This window comes from Cottoperca gobio, chromosome 16, assembly GCF_900634415.1.
Source record: "Cottoperca gobio chromosome 16, fCotGob3.1, whole genome shotgun sequence".
Taxonomy (NCBI): Eukaryota; Metazoa; Chordata; class Actinopteri; order Perciformes; family Bovichtidae; genus Cottoperca; species Cottoperca gobio.
Genome location: NC_041370.1, coordinates 4,030,712 through 4,050,130, shown reverse-complemented (window position 1 = coordinate 4,050,130; position 19,419 = coordinate 4,030,712). Strand labels below are relative to the sequence as shown.

Sequence of the window (19,419 nt, the reverse complement as noted above, 5' to 3'; positions counted from 1 at the left end):
TCCAAAGGACCTCCCACTGGCCAATCACAACTCTGCTTTCAAATGTTGCTGTGGGACAAGCTGACAAAATCAAGACAAAGGTGGATCTGTTGGACACATTTTATATAAAAAAACACAACAACAAGCGCTCAGGCACAAATACACACTAATACCTGAAAGGTGCTTTGGACATAGATTGTTGAATTGGCAGAAATAATGAATTTAACTCTGCAATATTAAGCAGGTCAAGTTACATTGTCAAGCCTTATAGTAAGCAGCATTGGTACAATTTTTGTTTAATACTTAAGGTGTCAAAATATTGTATTTATTGCCCTTCATTTCCTGCCATCTCTCAACAGTCATGTATATAAAAAATGGCCTCTGAGTTCACTGATCTTAGGCCCATGTCCATCATTGACTGACATCTCCATGTAGTTTCGAAGCTGTCCTATGTGTTCAGCCATGATGGCATGCAGTGGCACATTGCTGTTGCTGCACAGAGTAGATGCATGTGAAGAAATCCATCTTATCACTGCAACATATTTTCAGTCCCAGTCATTATAGAGGTAAACAGCAGCTGGATGAGCGGAGAGGCTGTACGCACTCTGTCCAGACATCGAAACCCAAGGAGGGCCGCCATCTTTGACTGTCTTTTACCATGGAGTCCAGGAAAAGAAGTCCAGCTTGTAAGGAAGTCTAAATTCAGGTGCAATCATTTGCTGGTCTGTCATCCCATTGGCTGAACCTTCTCCTGACTGCCCTTATGGGCACTGAAGTCTCTTTATTTGTTGGCTGTGTGGAGGTAGTTGGAAGTTGCACTGAACAACACCTTTAACTAGTAAAATGGAAATCCAAGGGTAGATGGATCTTTGGAGAATGTGAGGTGCTATGATAAGGTGTGTGTGGTGTAGTCGAAGGTGAACATCCACGACTGTGGTTGGAAGATGGGGACCCTAAAAGAGAGGCAAAGAGTTCAAATGAAATACTGTTATTTAAGTGACTGGTTGTACATGTGTGTGTGAACCTGTGTGCGTTTTCTTACCATTTTCTGTTAAATTGCTGCCATGTGATGAGACAGACACATTGTGTTGATCCTGTACTCTTATCTGGTTGGAGCCTCTCCCTCGTAACACATCTGTTATCTGCAAAAGATTTATAGTCTCTTATAAACTTGTGTGAACGACCTAAAGTGAGTGTTTCCAAAAAACAATATAATATTGGTGGTGCACCATTCAGGTCTCTCCTCTAGAGGGAAGGATACACACATTTTCTGTCCATTTCTGGCTTCATCTATTTCTTCCTTCTATCCTAACCAGAATCAAGTAGATTTTGCAAAGTATTTGCAGTTGGTCTGAAGTATCGGTCAGATTTTCCACAGAAAAGTACAGTGAGTGATACAAAATGTAGACAATAACAAGGAAGTCATTCATAGTCAATGTGTCAACTTTTCTGAATTGTCCTGGAGCGGCAACCCACCGCCATAAAACACATTCTAAAACAAACAAAACAGGTAGAATAGAATTTCAGCAGGGTCTGTTTTATTATGCACATTTTCGTTTTCTGTCATGACCTCGCTCACTTTCTTGTTCTTGGCCACCATCACTGGGGTGTCATTATGGTAGTTCTTGAGGCTGCTGTCAGCTCCGCTCTTCAGCAGCAGCCGCACCGTGTCCACCTGACCTCGACCACACGCGCTGTGCAGGGCTGTGTTCCCACTGTATGACTGGCTGTTGACATCACAGCCACTCTGCAGGAGAAAAACAGAACAAGTTGACACATATGTGATTCAAATAGAAAGCCAGAGGAGACGTAGTTTAGCATAGAAAGTGAAACAGAAGATAGATCTATGGAGAGGGTTGGATCAGATAGAAGACATGCTTTATAAGGAGGGATTAAGGTAAAGATAATCTTCTTATGTACAACACATCTGCTACATTCTGATAATAAAGCTATTTTTTTCCTCTAATTCTTTGAAGGCCTTATCTATAAGCTGGAACAGAATGGGAAACTCTGTATGCGGCTTATGAGCCGGAGAAAATCAGACTCATCAAATCGAGCTGAGTCACAACCCTTCTCTCCCCTCCTTCCTCCCTGTCCACACACCCTCATTACCTCAATGAGGAAGTGGACCATGTCTGCGTGATTGCTCTCCACCGCGTGCATGAGAGGACTCTGGCCACTTTTGTTGTCCTGATGAGAGAGAAAAAAAGCACCATGGGAAAATTCATAGGGTGCACAGACGGTAAATGTAAAATGTGTGATGTTGTGAAACATAGCCAGTGCTGAGTCAGTGCAGCACAGGGACTGACCATAACATTGATGTCAGCGCCGGCATCCAGCAGCATTCTGGCCAAATCCTTCTGGTCTCGCAGCACTGCCAGATGGAGAGGGCTCAAACCTGAGAACAGGAACGAAGCAGAACACGAGTTTCACTGTGAGCAAATGCACACGGACACATACAGTGTGCACAAACCCAGGTGAATGCATATACACACTCCTGCATGTACATACCTCCACACAAAGTATACATTCTCAGAGACATAGGCAGTATTAACACATTTTCTAGGATTATAACATTTTAAATTGATAAAAAAAGACGACCGACAGTGCAGGATGCTCGGGCAAGACATCTTATGGAAGTGTTTTTCCAGCTATGTGAAGCAAAATAACTAAATGTTGCTTCTGTATGTTTTGTTGAGACTCGTTAGCAGACTGCTACCAGATGACCTAAGAGGCCCAGAGGTTTCTTTTACTGGAAGATCTTTAGACTAGCAAGAGCATCTCAAACTCAATCATGTGGCACCCAGGAAGCCAGTGGAGAGACCTGAGCATAGGTGTGACATGTTCACTTTTTTGTTAAGGAATGCTTCACCCACAGATGACCATTTGTATATCAACTACCCCCCCCCCCCCCCCCCCACCCTCCTCCTTGAATTTGTGAAGAAAAAGTAGTTTTTCTCGCATGCCTCCACAGTTAACAAAGAATCCAAACACGTAGAAAGGTCTGGATGAATTGAAGTAAATGGAGGCCGCATTTAACAACAGCAAAACTATACGTTGCTGTTATGTTATTAGATTTGATCCCTGCAACATACAAACTAATACTCATTGTGGAAAGAGGAGCTTGTGTATATTTTGGGGGCTTTCTCATATACACAGACTTGTTACTTTCACACGAAAGATGTCTCCTGTGCTGTGACATCACCGGCATACTGACACAGACCACAGAGGAAGAACATGTCCTCTGATCTTAAACTTTGTTTTTTATATGATAATCACTTTGATTGTATTCATTTATTAAATAGAGACGCCACTGAGGAAGAAATGGTCAATGACAAGGCTTTATCAGATGAATTAACTCCATGAGAAGAGCTAGTGAGTCATCCTAGATCGAAGAACAACTTCAATACAACACAGACCAAAGAGTTTCTTCTGTAGACAACGATTTACCCTCATAGTTTCTCATCTCCAGGCACGCGGAGGATGGGGTGCGAGAGAGCACGACCGACAGACAGTCACGCTGGTCATATTCGCAGCAGAGGTGCAGGGCTGTTTGGCCGTTGCGGTCCAAGGCAGAGGGGTCGGCCCCCTCTCTCAACAAAGCCTCCACCATGTTTGCCTGCAGGGTGATCACTGCCAGATGAAGAGGAGTCTGAGGGGTGAGAGCAAACATGACAATTTAGACAAACCAGTGTATTCAGATCCACAACCACAAAAGGCAATATACTGTCTCTCAAAATAGTTTTTGTTTTTTCACACTGCAGCACACACTACATGGCATTCAGAGAGCGTGAACCCCCCCACTAATGCTGAACAATGCCCCCACTCTCTACATCATTCCTACAGTATCTCTTAAAATTTGAGATACAAATATTTCTTACCCTGTATAGATATCATTATTTCGAAACATCTTAGTTTCATTGTTCTGACTCAAAATGCTCGTCTAATAGTGTAAATCTAATATATGTGGTCTCCCCCCCAAGGTTTCTTTGTGATGACAGCTTGACATTTCAGGAAATACACTTTTCTTTCTGGTGGAAAGTTAAAAGATATCTCTAATGTCTGTATGGTGACAGTTATCTTAGCTTAGTACAAGGACTGACAACAGGGGAAACATCTCGCCTGGCCTCTGTGTGAAGATAACAAAATGTTCCTGGCAGCACCTCCAGAGATTACTCGTTATATTGTGTTTGTTTAATCCAAAAACTGAAGTGTAAAAACCATCAATTTGTAACTTTGCAGGGTTATGTGCTGGAGCATTTCTGGGCATTGATATTGTAACCTCTGGACGGAGCCATGCTAGCTGTTCCCCACTGATTTCAATCTTTATGCAAAGCTAAGCTAAATCGTCAGCAGGCTGTTGCTATATATATATATATACTCTCAGCAAGAAAGCAAGTAAGCATATTCCCCAAAGTGTAGAACTATTCTTTTAATTTGACTGAGGTATTGTGCTGCCAGACAGATAAAAGCCATAAACAACAGGCAGGAAAATTGACACACTATGAATTTACGAAAACTTAAAAACACCACTTTCTTGTAAGTGAGGTTGGAGGAAGTGTTTGTATCATTTCTTGTAAAGGCCTCCTTTCATCTTTAATCTGTTCTACAGGTTAAAGGTCAGAGACACAATAGAAACTATGGCGGTAAGGACGAGCGTTCGCCTCCTATAAACAAACAAAGAACCATGTCTGGTATGATTATCGTTATATGAGCTACAGGCACGTTAGGAGCCTATGCAAACACACCTACATGCACACACATGCTAATATCCATATCCAGCAATCAAAACAAAGTCCAAAAAAGTGTGTCAAAGATGCTTATGTATTTGCAGTAGCACGGAGCACACAACAACAACAACAACCACAACTCGAGTTTGAGACTTTGTGATGAATTCAAAATGAGGGGAAACCTGTTCTGAGAGACGAACAGGAAACAAAGCGAACACTCAGTTTGTTTGCCCGGATGAATCTACTGTGTGCTCGATGAATGCACTTGAGCAATCTAGGATGTTCCTTTGGGTGAGGTCAGCATGTATCATCCTGTTGATAATTATGTCAACTCTGTCCAGGGAGGGCACTGACAACCTTCTGTTTAAATAAAGCAATGCAACAGTTCAGTCATAAAGGGAAGTCTTTCAACCTGGACTTTTTAGCTGCTATTTAAGTTACACAATAAACACAGCAATCAGGAACAGATTGTTGATCCAAGTTTCACTTTTGCTGTACTGTTACTGTACGTATGCGTGTGTGTGTGTGTGTGTGTGTGTGTGTGTGTGCTTGGGGTTTATTCCAGTAAAGACTATATAAAAAAGTAGCGCAGCAGTGCAAGAGCGACTTTGTGGAATTCCTCCAGTGTGTCAATGCCAGTGTTCCTCCCTTCAAGTCCTGTTTCCCTGAATCCTGTGACTCACACACACACACACACACGCATGCACACACACACACACACACATACACTTACGGATAATAATAAAAACAAACTCACAAAAGTGCACACACACACACACAATCATATTTCAAATGTTTTTAACATCCTAAAATCAGTTTGGACATTGTGAAAAGCAGCCGCACTATTTTGATGAATGGTAGAATCCTCAAAAATAATTTCCAGAACTAAATAAATTACGTTCCACACGAAGACCTTTTAAGGCCTTGAAAATAGACCTCTCAGAGTTGGCAGGGTCTAGCGGTGGCTTCCTGTAAATGATTTCAGAGTGACTAAAACAAAAATCCAGCAAAGATAAGAGGAAGGGTGGGAAGGGAGTGAGGGACTGACGGGGGGCGCAGAGCGGAGGGACGGAGGAATGAGGAAGAAACGGAAGCGACAGAGGGGAGTCCAGGGGAAAGACAGGATAACAAGGGAAAAACCCTTTTCTTTCCCTTGGGTTTGTCCTTTCATACTTGCATTCCTGCAAAATGAGCAGATCAACATGAAGGAGGTGAACAGATGAAAGGAGGTTTCTGGGCATGAAGTACAGCCCCGGGCTGTAGGCAGTGCCCAACGCTAAGAAAGGTGCAAGGCAGCACCAAGAGAAAGAGACTGTGGTGAACACCGTAGGGTAAAGCAAGAACTGTTGTGACGTCAGTGTTGTTAACATTTATACTGATAGCATCAGTCTGTTCATCAAATCATACATTCTCATTAGACATATGCAGCAAGAGTTTTGAAAAAAGACAGTGGTGTGAGAGACAGAGATAGCACGAGAGAGAGAGAGAGAGAGAGAGAGAGAGAGAGAGAGACACGCGCAGTAAGGGAAAGTCCCTGTAAACTACCCTCTGAACCAAGGTATGTTGAGAAATAGCCCAAAGCAAGAGCAGGGGGGGGGAGTGTCATGTGACTTCTCGGAACAAGGATACTTAAGCACACACAAACACACACCCAGATGTCTCGCTCGTGCACAATCTCACACTAAAATAATTAAATGGTTGCCAGCATGCACTTAAACAAACTGAAAAAAGTCTCATATGAACTGACATGTACAAAATATTAATTTATTTACAGGCATGTCTCTGATGAGGTCGATTATTGAATTGTTACAGATCACCTGCATGTTGCATTGTAGAAGTAACACATGCACTTTAGTGGATGTGTTCAATCTAAAGCACATGACCATTACTGCATGTTTTAGTGTGGGTGGCCCCTGGAGATTCAGTCCCCAAACCCCACTACTGTCAGTTCCACACAATACACCTCACAATCAGCTGAGGGATAAGCAGAGAAAGTGGAGTGTGTGTTTGTGCACATGCTTACATATAGCATGATCAGTGTGGGAGTATCAAACAGCTGTCTCTACCATCATGTAGTGGAAGGCAAATCAAGCACTGACACTTGCACTGTTGTTCAGTTGCAGTACTGATAGTAACACTCTTTCAAAAATGTCCATATGCAAAACCACAGAAACTCAGGATTTGTCATCAATATTGGAAAAGCTGTACTGTTTCTTTGTCTTTGGGAAGTTGGCCAATGCCAGAAAATATGTTCAGGTCTGTCTGGTAAACGTTATGTTTCGAAAAATAAAAGAAGTTCCCGTTTGAAGTATGTTCTTTATGCCTGGTTAAAACCACAAAATCTGGTAGGCAAATGATTGTGACGGGTCCTGTATCTGCACATCTCCCTTTTTTGGTTATAAATGCAAGTGGCATAATATATGTGAATGTGTGAAAAGAGAGTTTGTGTGTGTGTGTGTGTGTGTGTGTGTCGCGTGCATGCATTTCACATACAGGATATCACACAACCTATGCTGTCAAGCCTCAGCGATGAGGGAAGACAACAAACGCTGATAGCACCAGCGTTATTTCTGGTAAGCGAGCCTGTGATGTCCTGTGTGGTGTGAAACTCCAGCCTTGAGAACTAAAGCTCTGCACGGCTCAGGTGCTCTCTCTGCTGAAGGATGAAAAAGAGAAAAGCTGGCAGAATGCAGAGCAGGACGGAGAGGAGGTGGAGACAACAGAGGGGGAGAGTGTTTGCATAAGGCCTTTGGTTGGGACAGCCCTGGATTGGGAAACACTCAAAGATAATTCCCTGCACACATTCCAGTTAAGAACACTGTAGTTTATCCATTTGTGCTGAGGTTACTATACAAGGAGGGCACCTCAGTGAAAGTTAATTCAGTCAATGTGTCCATTAATATCGATGTAAATAGCAATGTTGCACAAAGAGTGTCAGTCAGACTCTATCTGCCAGACGAGTGGGCTGAAATATGATTTACATGTTTGCAATTTATGCAATTTTACCAGCCTGTGTGTGTGTTTTTAGATAAGGACAAGACTTGTGATACGAGGGTTCATGAGAGTTCATAGGAGTCACACTTTGCTCTGCCCTATCATCTTGGCTATCTCCTCTGAATTTCACAACATGGTAAACTCTGGAAATACCTTCCGATAGACTCAGGTTATATACAAAATAAAACAAAACATTGGGAAACACATTCAGTCCTTCCCAGCATGTGCATGGCTTTAGCTTGTGGTAAATTCACTTGTAGAAACCAGGAAGGGTGAATTCCACTGCGTAACCATCAGCCACCATAACTGAATAATGAGAGTATGTGATAACGTGGTGCAACGTAAGGAGGAAACCAAGGCACTTCCTCTTTCATTCTTTTCCTTGTTACTGTTATCAGAAGGGTGAGGCAGCAGGGGAATGTGTTTTACATGTTGTGGTTATCAGGGCAGAAAACAGCATCGCGATTCATTGCTGCGTCCTTCTTTCATTAAGTTATACTGACTGATGTTGAGACCTCTTTCATATGTGCTTTGAAAAAGAACTGAAACATAAAAAAAAAAACTATTTCTGTGTATTGGATGTCTGCCACATTTTCCCTCAAATGTCAAACTATTAAGTCCAATTCTGCATTTGTATGCATGTGTGTATGTATGTGTGTATTTAAAGTGCATTTGTTTTACCTGACGGAGGTTGTTGTAGACATCGAGGCCTCTGCGAGCCCACAGCATGAAGGTGATCAGTTTGCAGACGATGGCCATCTCCTCCTTTACCACCGCTATATGGAGAGCTCTGTAATGAATGAAATAAAGAAAGAATTTTACATTTAACTAGGTCTGTTAAATGTATTTAACACTTGTGTTTCTCTCCTGACATTCAACTGACACTGAACTCCTAGGCTCAAGTAGAAAACAACTTAATGAACACTTAATGTCTACGTATGTTCAAAATGTATATGAAATGATCTCCACAATGACATGACATTTAAATTCAGCGACGTGTTCATGAGGATGTGCTGCATGGCCGAGAGCCGTTGGAGTTTTTGTGAAGGGGCTCATCCAGGTGTGAAAAGTGAAGGCAATGCGGAAGTGCCTAAAACCTGCATCCTCTCTAAAGGCCAGCAGGGGGCGACTCCACAAGTTGCAAAAAAAGAAAAATAGACAATAAAGCAGGAATGTTTTAGGGCGGGGCTGCTTTGTGAACAGCGTTGTTCAGCGTTCGGATGAATTTGTTCTTTTTGTTTTAAGCATCATTTTAGCTAGCCAAAATGACCATGCCAATTAATATTACATTTAATGTGAATTACGGATGAGCCTTGCTAACCGAGCTAGCAGTAGCGTTAGCAGTTGCTATGCTAACGGTGCATGGCCCCGCCGGGCCTTGCTCCTCCCCAGCTCCACCCTCTCAGCCAACTATAATCGCTTCTGGCTGCAGGCGTGAGGCTTTATAACTTTATATCCACGAACCAATGGGTGACGTCATGGTGACTACGTTCACTTCTTTTATACAAGCTATCTGTGAACTTTTAAACCCAGTGCATTGTATCTCATTGTTTATTCTGTAATAAGAAGAAAGTGTTTTATGGCGTATGTACGGGACCATCTCTGGATCGGGAGCAAGGACGTATTTAACTCTCACCTGGTTGATGAAAACTCACACATTCTCCCTTCAAATCTAACCTGTGATGGACTTTTGTTTTTTTTGTTATCAGAAGTAGCAAATCCTACTTGATTATTTGATCCAAATGATCAACGGATACCGAGGAGCTCGGCAGATGTACAGGCATTACTCACACCACCCTTATCAAACACTTATCAAGGGGAAACCACTATCTGTGGTCTCTACGTGAAGCGAAAGAACAAACTCAGGCCAAAGTTTAGGATAGGGTAAAGGCAGAAAACGAAGCAGGGGGAAGGCATCCTATAGTACACCGTATAGCGGTTTTCATATTTGACTTTTTATACTGTCAGAAGTAGCTTCCAGTAAGAGGCAGACTGATTTTATGTTACTTCCTGTTATCAGTAACAGTGGCAGCATTCTTTATCTCGCTCTGAGTGCTATGAAATCCAGCCATTAAGCTGTACGGTGTCTGACTGGGGCTTTCTGTAGGTTAACTTAGTCAGCTTCATCCTATAATCACAGGAAACTGGGACGATTCTTTAGAAGTTAACCTTGCATAGAATTTTAGGTCAGAAAAGAAGTTGCAACACTTCCTCTCAGCGACTAACGTGGAGTCTTTAACAATGATTATTTCTGCCAATATGTACCTGTCCATGTTTAGATGCATGCTGGCAGACAGACGTGTGTAAAGAGTTCTTTAAAAGGTCAACTAAAAGGTAAAGGAGTTGTGAAATACGCAAAAACAATTGTTAAAACATGTCAATCAAATGATTTACATTGAAGAAGGAGATTTGAAGAAGAGTCTAGAAGGAGAGTACAGTAAATACTGATTGACTGGCCACTGGAACATTCTGTGGTATTTACGAGCAGCAGCAGAGAACATCCTGTGTGTGAGCTGGACGACCTGTTGTGTGTGTTTATCTGTGGAAAGTATCAGCGACGCTTGTTCCAAAGCAGTTTCAAACATGTCTCCCCAAAATAAGATGGTTGTAGAATTTTATTTGTATCTTATTTCTTTTCATAGCCAACTGCCAGCCTCAGTTGTCATCGCTGTACATGTCCTAGATGCTGTGATATATTTGTAGTAGAGAACACATGATCGTAAGCACCACAGGTATTTCTATTTCTGCTTCTGAAACTGAGAGTCTGCTTTTTGTTTTCCATCCTCAGGAGGAACTTGACCAAACTGACCTTGCTGTTTAGTCACATGCTCGGGGAGCTGAGGGCCATGTTTCCAGGGGGCATTTTTCAAGGTGACTCCTACAGGGTGACAAAGCCAGAGGCTAAGGAGTTTTGGATGCGTTCATTTGGAAACAAGTGAGTGTGGGGGATAACCAGAACATTTTTTAAATTTTTTATGGTGGGTGCTTTGTGTGACCACGTGTTAATCATGTGTTCTGACAGATGTGTAGTGCAGTGGATTCGTTTCAAAGAGCAGCTGCGGAGCGTACATGCGTTTGAGGAAGGGATGGAGTCCATGGCTCTGAAATCAACTATAGATCTCACCTGTAATAACCACATCTCTGTGTTTGAGTTTGACATCTTCACCAGACTGTTTCAGGTAAGATAATACACTGACATGTGCTAAACTAAAAAGTAAAAGTGCACGTCAAGTGTTTCTTCGATGCGATAAAAAGAAGGTCATTGTATGGTTCCCCCCCTGTTTCCAGTCTTTATGTTAAGCTAAGGTTGTAGCTTCATAGTGAGTACACCAGACATTAGATTGGAATCTGTTCATCTTTGAACTACTCCTTTCATGATGAACGTCCTCACATTTTAGCCGTGGAGGTCACTCATAAGGAACTGGAACCAGCTGGCGGTGACTCATCCAGGCTACATGGCCTTCCTCACCTATGACCAGGTTATAGCTCGTCTGGAGCACCACCTGCATCAACCCGGGAGGTGAGGAAGCACAGCAACACACTTCTCATAGAACCTCATTTACACATATCTCAAAACTTAAAATATGACTTATTCATTCATCTTAAGTGTAAGAAATGAGGTCCTTAAAGTAACGTAGAACCACAGCATTCCTACTTTCAGTACCTGGTTATTCAGAAAGAGGCTTTATCACTTTTTGCGGTATGTATTTAATTTCCTCTTAGGTTTTTGGCATATATTTCATAGCACATCAAACTCTAGTGTAGTGTTGTAATATTATCCTTGTTATGTTAAGTGCAGGTCCTTGAAAATAAGTGTCATAGCATCATAGATGTTTTAAAGGGGAAATATAATGCTCATTTTCAGGTTCAAACTTGTATTTTAGGTTTCTGCTAAAAACATGTTTATATGCTTAAATGTTTTTTAAAAAATCTGTGAACTTTAATGTCTACATGTAAGATTTACAAGGATCTCTTTCCCTCCTAGCTATATCTTTCGCCTGAGCTGCACAAGAATGGGTCAGTGGGCTATCGGTCATGTGACCAGTAAAGGGGCCATTGTCCAGACCATCCCCCAGAATACACCTCTCTACGAGGCTCTCGTTCAGGGCTTCATGGGAGGCTGGTTAGGACAAACACACACATTTCTCTCTGGTTTATTTTTCTGGTTTGTTTGTGTCTTTCCTCTTAAGTGCTGTGTGTTTCTTTCGCCTGCAGCTACCTGTACCCGGATGGCCGTGATGTGAACCCTGACCTGACAAACGTATTTGAACCGGCCCAGAGGGGCAAAGTCAAAGTTACAGAAGTAAGTGGGAGCACTTGCCACCTCTTTACCCATTCATCAAACCGCCATCAGCGCCCTGAGACACAAAACACAGATCACATCCTGAGATTTCTGTCTCATCTCTCTTGTTTACTCACCAACACTGTCACTGTAACGCCCAACAGGAGCAGTATGAGCTTTACTGTGACATCGGCAGCACCTTCCAGCTGTGTAAGATCTGTGCAGAGAGGGATAAGGACACTCGTATCCAGCCCTGTGGGCATCTCCTGTGCCAACCCTGCCTCAAAGGCTGGCAGGTATGAACCCCGATCCACTTACTCATTGTAGTCTAATGCAGTGATTCACAACCCGGGGTACTTCTGCTGTTGCCAGGGGATACGTGGAAAGATTGAAGAGGAGCTATTTGAAAATAGAAATGATGATTTCTGCAACTGCAACATGTAGTGTCCATGTGTAACACTACATGTTGCAGTTATGCAAGAGTGTATGGAAACAGGAAGATACAATTAATGAATGCTGTGCTTAATACTGACATGTGAAAGTGAGGCAGATTGTTACCGTAACAGCTGTCTGTGTTCAGTGAAGGGAAACAGGGTTGAGCTAAATATCAGTGCTGGTTTGGTTATTGGTTGTAACCCCAGTAAAAAATGTCATTTGAATGCTGGTTATTTAAATGTGGTTTGGAGTTGATGCCAAACATATGCACGTGTTTACTGAAGCGGGTGAGTGATTTTGTACGTGTTTAGTTACATAAAAAGAACCCTTACACATCAATGTATCTCAGTATCGTCACATACGTTTCATTGAAATGTATAAACATTTTTATCTTTCCTCATTTAAAGAAGAGTTTCTACACCTGGAGATTCCTATTCAAAGTTAATGTGGAGCCATGACACTGCCTCCGTGAGAACGCTAGAACACTTCTATATCCCACCTCAGCTTTACAGTGAATCAGTCAGCCGTGTTGACACATACAACATATTCAGTCATATTCAGTAAAGCTGTGCTTGTGAATCGGGTCCCACTGCGTCCACAAATGTGTCCACAAATGTGTCCACAAATGTGTCCACTCTTCAGTTATCTCAGGCCACACAAAGGGCTGTGGACTCCAACCTTAAAGCCTCTTAAACCAGGCGTGTGCATGAGCAAATTCTTAAATAACGACAAAGCACAGAGCTTGGATCAATGGTTCAATGGTTCAATGGTTCAATGGTTCAAAAAGAAAAGGGCTGTGAAATGATCTGTTACTGTCAATGACAGATTAATAATAAACTGACAACTGTAAAGGTGTAGACGGGGACTTTTAGCCTGAATGAAATCACCATTGACCATTTAGATGACACACAAATCAAAATTAAAATGTGCACTTTTCTCCTGCAACAGGGTTTTCCCCGCTTCTTACTTCCTCTTTTAAATACAGAGTGACATTGAAGACATGCAGTAAGAATGAAAGCTGCTGCTGACAAACTACAGCTTCACACTTCATACTACTATAGTCAGCCAGGAGCCTCCTGTTTGTTCTGAAGGTGTTTAAGTCTTTGCAAAGGTGCAGAGCAGCATGTCCTGACATTTGGCCGATGACTTCCTGTGTGAGCACAGACTCACATCCTCCTCAAACTGTGTTGGTCACATTTCCTTTGAGAAATAAAGACACAGAGAGAGAGAGAATCAGATATGCTTCGTGGATGTCAGACCACAATGGAAAAGTTGTAAGTTAGTCTAGATTGTGGTCAACCAAACTTCCTCAACAACACTAAGTTTGTAATACAATGCAATGACTTTCACAGGCCATTAAACTCTGAAGTAACTCAATCACAATTTCAAAGGGGGCTGCACACATTTGCAGCTGAATAGCAAAGTTATATTATAAGATTGTGGGCAAGTTAGAAAAGGAAAAGGCCAAATAATCATTGCAGGTACATCAGTCAGACAAACTGCAACACCAACAAAATGCATGAACATCAAAAAACCTGGAGTGGCACAAAGCCTGTGTGCTGAAGCAACGGTCCGTCTTCATCTGCTTTACATTGTGGAAAACCGCAATCTACAGACTCTGTTGAACTGTGAATTTTCCACTGCATTCGTCTTTTGAAATAGTTTATTCTATGAAAAGACTCGACGCTCTTAAGACAAAGGCTCTCTACATTCATATTCATACTCAACACCCGTTGTATTCATGTATTCATAGTGTTTATATTACTCTGACCTGTCGTTAATAACTATCTAGCAGAAGTCAGCTGGCCACACCTGCCCGTACTGTCGCTGCGACATCAGAGGAACAGAGTCCATACTCGTCGAGCCCTACCGATCAGGCAGAGGTCAGTGGGAGGAGGAGGAGGGTGAGGACGAGCAAGAGGAGGACGACCATGAGGACATTGAACTGATGTTAAAGGAAATGGCTGCCACGAGGAAGGTGTGTGAATGTCCAACCTTAACAAGCTCAACACCCGTTGTATTCATCGCCATGAAGATGATGGTGAACGTGGAAAACACTTCCTGCTAAATAGTGTTGCTAAACATCATCATGTTAGATTTAGTGTTTAGCTCAAAGCAGCGCGTTGCTACTAGCATGAGTGCAGACTCGTGGTCTTGTTTCTCTGCGTTTGTCTCATATCGTTCAGTCTATAAGTTCATGAAAGCAGTTCAGTGATTTACATTTGGCTCCTCCCAGGATTGCTCTGTGACTGAATACATTTTCTCTCAACAGTTCTCACATTTGGATTTCGAAGTTCCCATGTCGCACCTCAGCGCTCCACCTCTGCTCCCTAAAACCCTCACAACCGCCCGCTGTCCGTCTCCCTCCAGACAAACGGAGACTTCAGAAACCGACACACTGGACCAACACTCACGTTCAGTGAGTTCCCACAAACATCCCTGCCTCAGAGAAATGTTACTTACCAACTAGGTGCTGAATCAACTTTATGTCTGAGGCTTTATATTCTTTACTTACTGGTTATTACCACGGCAAACATTACCTGCAGGCTCAGGTGGATCATTCTAGTTTATTGCAGTTTAATAAGTCTCTAAGGAGACAGTTTTTAATCGCCAAATACAATTAGGAAATTAAATGAACACACTAAATTAACTATATGCTTTACGATCAAATGTTTTTAAATGATTGTAATAATCGCTGTTATAAATAAAATGAATTGTGACGTACATCGTCCACAGTTAAATGTGAATGTGTTCTTTCTAAATCCGTCGTTTCACTTGCACATACGTTGTTTTAACTAAAGTATTGTACTTGTGGTAGCTGATGGCTGCGTAATCTGTGTGCTTCCTCTCTTCAGCAGGCGGGAAGTGGCAATGGAGCTCGTAGAAGACACACACAACAGACACACAGGTGAGACAACAAGCATTAATACATCTGTAATAAAGGTGTGCACAGGTATACTAGAACCCTTCAGACTAATGTTGAGCATGCTGCTAAAAGAGAGACTTCTACTGAGATTAATTTATAATCTTCTGGTAACATCTGTTCCAGTTATCTGTAAGGGACTGAACCGTGCAGATGATTGTGCCGTTTGTTTTCTAAGTCTTTGTTGCTTTAATCTTGCATTGTACGTATATTATATTATACACACTCTATATACAATAAAAAAACCTTGAGTTAAAAAGTATATTATATAAAAACCTAATCAGACGTTTAACTGTGGACGATGTACGTCACAATTCATATTATTTATAACAGCGATTGTTACAATAATTGAAGATATTTTCTATCCAGGCTGATTGTAAAGCATATAGTTAATTCCTAAGTGTGTTTCTTTATTGTTCATTTCATTTTCCTAATTTTATTGGGATTTTAGGATTGACAGGCGACCTTAGAGACTTAGAGACTTATTAAACTGCAATAAACTAGAATGTTCCACCTGAGCCTGCAGGTAATGTTTTCAGTAATAATAATAATAATCAAAAAGTAAAGAATATAAAGCCTCAGACATAAAGTGGAAAGTTAATTCAGAACTTATATTTATGTTTTAAGCAGCGCTGAACTCCTCACAGAAGCAGAGAGTGTCCCTTCCTCTCAGAAGGGTGTGGACAGTAAGTTATGGCATTTTATAACCTTGTTTTATGCACATACAGTTTCTTTAAACTGAATATTCTACCTTCTGCACATCCTCAAAATGCAGAAATTGAAGGTATACTGAGAACACTTACAAAAGCCCAGTAACCTTTGTGTTGATATAATATTACTAAGACTATGAACGTGGATGCTTCTCCTTCAGTTCTTTCACGAAAATGAATCTATTTCTTCCCTCTCAAGGGAAGGATGACACCTCTTTATAAAGTGCACAGGGTGCGTGCACTCACACACACACACTCGCACAAACACACATCAATACTGCACTGACTTTGACTTCCTGAATGAATCTTGCCACCATCTTGTTATTTTATGATTCTCAAAGGAATCCTACTCACAGCAGACAAGTCATTGCAGAAAAACACACATTAATAATCAGTTGTTTCAATGCAACGCAGCCATTAATGATGCTATTAGTGACGAGTCACTTTAGTATACGATCTCTTTGTGTGTTTGTGTGTAGGTTGGATAGCATGGCTCGGACCCTCCAGCCCGGCCACACCGAGACAAAGACACGAAGAGAGGGAGGAATCGAGAGCGGGGCTCAGAGAAGACAAACGTGACCTGGAGGAGATGACGAGCACAATGTCGTCCTGATAGAAAAAGACACCTCTAATTCCAGAAATCGGGTCTCAGTGAATGTAAAAAACAGTTTCTGGTTTCATGTTTAGTGGTAAATGTGTCAGCTGCACTGCTGAAGTTAGGGTTAGAGATGAGAGGGACTCACTGAGGCCTCCTGCTGTTCAACAATCACTCCGACATTATCTCCACAGCAGGTTCACAGCTGATCTGCATAATCAAAGCATTTCACCAGACTCCGGGGAAAAATGGACATCTTTGAAAAGCTTGATATTTGAAAATGGAAGGGAGACACATATCACATATCTTGGGAGAATATAAAGATAAATAACCCATACCATGCATGTGTTCTTATTAATAAATGATTATATGGTATTAAAATCAAACTAATAAACCTGTAACTGACACATACTTGAGCTTCTAAGTAGTTCATTTGGTGTTTTTGCTTTCACATTATTGACAAACAGACAAATGAAAACTGAATACCAAGTGGTTTTATTTAGATTTCTACGTTCTGGCACATGTGTGTTGATGTATGAGGGAGTACAAACTCCAGAGGAGATTGAAGGGGACCAGTGGTAGAAGTGAAACAGGGGTCGTTTCTTCAGGGGTTGGCTGCCAGGGTCTCTTCAAACCAGGAGTGGAACTCACACACTTTGACGTAGACTCCAGGGTAGTTCGGCAGGGCACATCCCTGACCCCATGACACCAGGCCATGGACCTCTCCATCACACACCAGAGGGCTGCCGGAGTCTCCCTGGTGATAAACACAGAGGGAGTGTGAGCATGGGGTTAAGTCTTCCACACAAAAAAACACAGAGCTGTGAAAAGCTTTTACTGTAAAACTCACATTGCAAATATCTCTGCCTCCATCCATGTATCCGGCACACACCATCCTGGGGGAGATCATGCCAGGGTAGATGTTCTCACAGACCTGGTTGTCCACTATGGGCACATCCAAACACTGCAGAAGAGTGGGCATGTACACTGTAACACACAGAACAGAGACAGTCATAGAAACATTTCATATATAACCCATAAAACAGGTCACAAATATATATATTTATTTGATAAAAAGAGGAACATCTTTCCCGAACACAGCTAGACACAGTTGTTGTTTTTTTGTAAAAGTTACTCTGAACAAGAATACATTTGTTGGGGACTATTTTCATCCGTGGATTAATACACATTTGGTGCCCTGGGAGCACTTACCACCGCTGGACGTGCACGTGGAGTGAGCTGCAGGTCTTCAGCTTTTTATGGGACTTTTCATTTTCATTCGACACATAATGTCATTAAGCTTGTTGTTCAGCTGTACAATTGTAAACATTATAATCAACCTACCCTCGCCACCCAAGGCAGTGTTACCCCAGCCAGACACAGAGCAGGAGAGCCCCCCATAAGGACAGCTTGTAGGCAACGGGATGGGTGCGACTGCCGCGGTCACCTCCACTGGGTGGTAGAGCTTAATCATCATGATGTCATAATCCAGAGTCTGGTAGTCGTAACTGCACACATAGAAATATAAAACAAGCTTCAGCTGGTTCTCTGCACTGAATGAAGGAAGCAGATGACGAATCGTGCACAAGGAAGAAGAGTCTCAGGCTTTTCCACGTTTACTCACGCAGGATGCCAAATGATGTTTTCAGTCTTCATGAGCTGCTCAGTTCCCTCAAACACTCGCATGTCGTGGTCTCCCAGAATGATCTGCATGTAATAGGGACTGAGAGAGGAGGAACAACATGACAGAATAATGTGGAAGCAGTAAAAGCCGTTCTTTATTATACTTCTACATCACTCTTAATCTCCATATATCCATATGTCCTCCATATATGCTCCTGGATTAGATCGTTAGTCTTTCACCTGCAGTATTTTATCCATCAGTATATACTTACTTGTACCAGCAGTGGGCTACGGAGAGCACCCACTGCTCGTTGATGAGCACCCCACCACAGAAGTGGTAACCGTAGTTGAGGGAGGCCATGTATGGACGTGAGTGAGGATTACACTCATACCCGCCAATGACCCTCCCATCTCCACGGGGAACTGCCGCTGTCACACACACAGAAAGAGATACATCTTTAACCACAACTTTTTGAAATAGCTTGCAGTACGCATGAAACACTGTGTGTGTGTGTGTGTGTGTGTGTGTGTGTGTGTGTGTGTACGTGTGGTGTGTGTGCTCTCATATGTGTACAGATGTCTCCTTATGTGTGTATCACTGTGTCTTTACCAGCAGCTCCGATCAGCAGCAACAAAGCCAGCAGTCTCATGGTGTCAGGTGAATGATCAGAAGACACTTGACACACTTCGGCCCAAATTTATATGCCACCAGCCGCGCTGCGCTCGTCCCGTCCCCCCGCCTCCTCCTCTCCTCCCCCTTTCTCTTGACCCCATCTGTGTCCTCGCAGTCTTGGCACTAGGTGTCGAATATACTCTCTTATCATTCTCCCCCCCCCCCCCCCCCCCCCCCCCCCCCCCTCATTTACAAATGTCAAGGTCAAACATTTAACACCTGCCTTCGGTTTCTCATGGATCACTCATTGTTGGCAAGATACAATATAAAACAGGTTAAACTGTTATACAACCTTCTTTTAGCTTTGGGACAATGTAGGAAGAAATACAAAGAAAATGTAATAATAATAATAATAATAATAACAATAATATAATAACAATAATAATAATGATAATATGATAATAAATAATAAATAAATAAATGAATAAATAATAAATAAATAAATAAATAAATAATAAATAAATGAATAAATAAT

The 19,419-nt window shown here is 42.0% G+C and overlaps 3 protein-coding genes across 9 annotated transcripts; 1 reads left to right on the top strand and 2 right to left on the bottom strand.

Annotated features, from left to right (window-relative positions):
• Positions 1-85: 85 nt before the first annotated feature.
• bcl3 (BCL3 transcription coactivator) lies at positions 86-8,736 on the bottom strand. Its single transcript, XM_029450715.1, has 7 exons — positions 8,385-8,736; positions 3,430-3,631; positions 2,289-2,377; positions 2,092-2,169; positions 1,559-1,726; positions 1,022-1,121; positions 86-932 (listed from the first exon to the last, which is right to left on the bottom strand). The coding sequence occupies exons 1-7, from the start codon at positions 8,460-8,462 to the stop codon at positions 811-813; spliced, it is 837 nt and encodes a 278-aa protein (XP_029306575.1). The 5' UTR covers positions 8,463-8,736; the 3' UTR covers positions 86-810.
• A 1,750-nt stretch (positions 8,737-10,486) lies between these two features.
• On the top strand, positions 10,487-17,059 carry cblc (Cbl proto-oncogene C, E3 ubiquitin protein ligase). Of its 7 annotated transcripts, none has more exons than XM_029450731.1 (11): positions 10,487-10,638; positions 10,726-10,882; positions 11,102-11,223; positions 11,689-11,826; positions 11,919-12,006; positions 12,150-12,281; positions 14,216-14,398; positions 14,693-14,839; positions 15,276-15,328; positions 15,971-16,029; positions 16,533-17,059. In XM_029450731.1, exons 1-11 carry the CDS (start codon positions 10,529-10,531, stop codon positions 16,664-16,666), a joined length of 1,323 nt encoding a protein of 440 aa, XP_029306591.1. In that variant the 5' UTR covers positions 10,487-10,528; the 3' UTR covers positions 16,667-17,059. The 7 variants fall into 7 exon arrangements, with proteins under 7 accessions (XP_029306591.1, XP_029306593.1, XP_029306592.1 ...); XM_029450733.1 differs by having other exon boundaries at positions 14,213-14,398; positions 15,279-15,328; positions 15,974-16,029; XM_029450732.1 differs by having other exon boundaries at positions 14,213-14,398; positions 15,279-15,328.
• Positions 17,060-17,165: 106 nt separating this feature from the next.
• Positions 17,166-18,921, bottom strand: LOC115020816 (trypsin-like). Its single transcript, XM_029450800.1, has 6 exons — positions 18,882-18,921; positions 18,550-18,700; positions 18,273-18,371; positions 17,993-18,156; positions 17,499-17,635; positions 17,166-17,405 (listed from the first exon to the last, which is right to left on the bottom strand). Exons 1-6 carry the CDS (start codon positions 18,919-18,921, stop codon positions 17,253-17,255), a joined length of 744 nt encoding a protein of 247 aa, XP_029306660.1. The 3' UTR covers positions 17,166-17,252.
• Between the last annotated feature and the right edge of the window lie 498 nt (positions 18,922-19,419).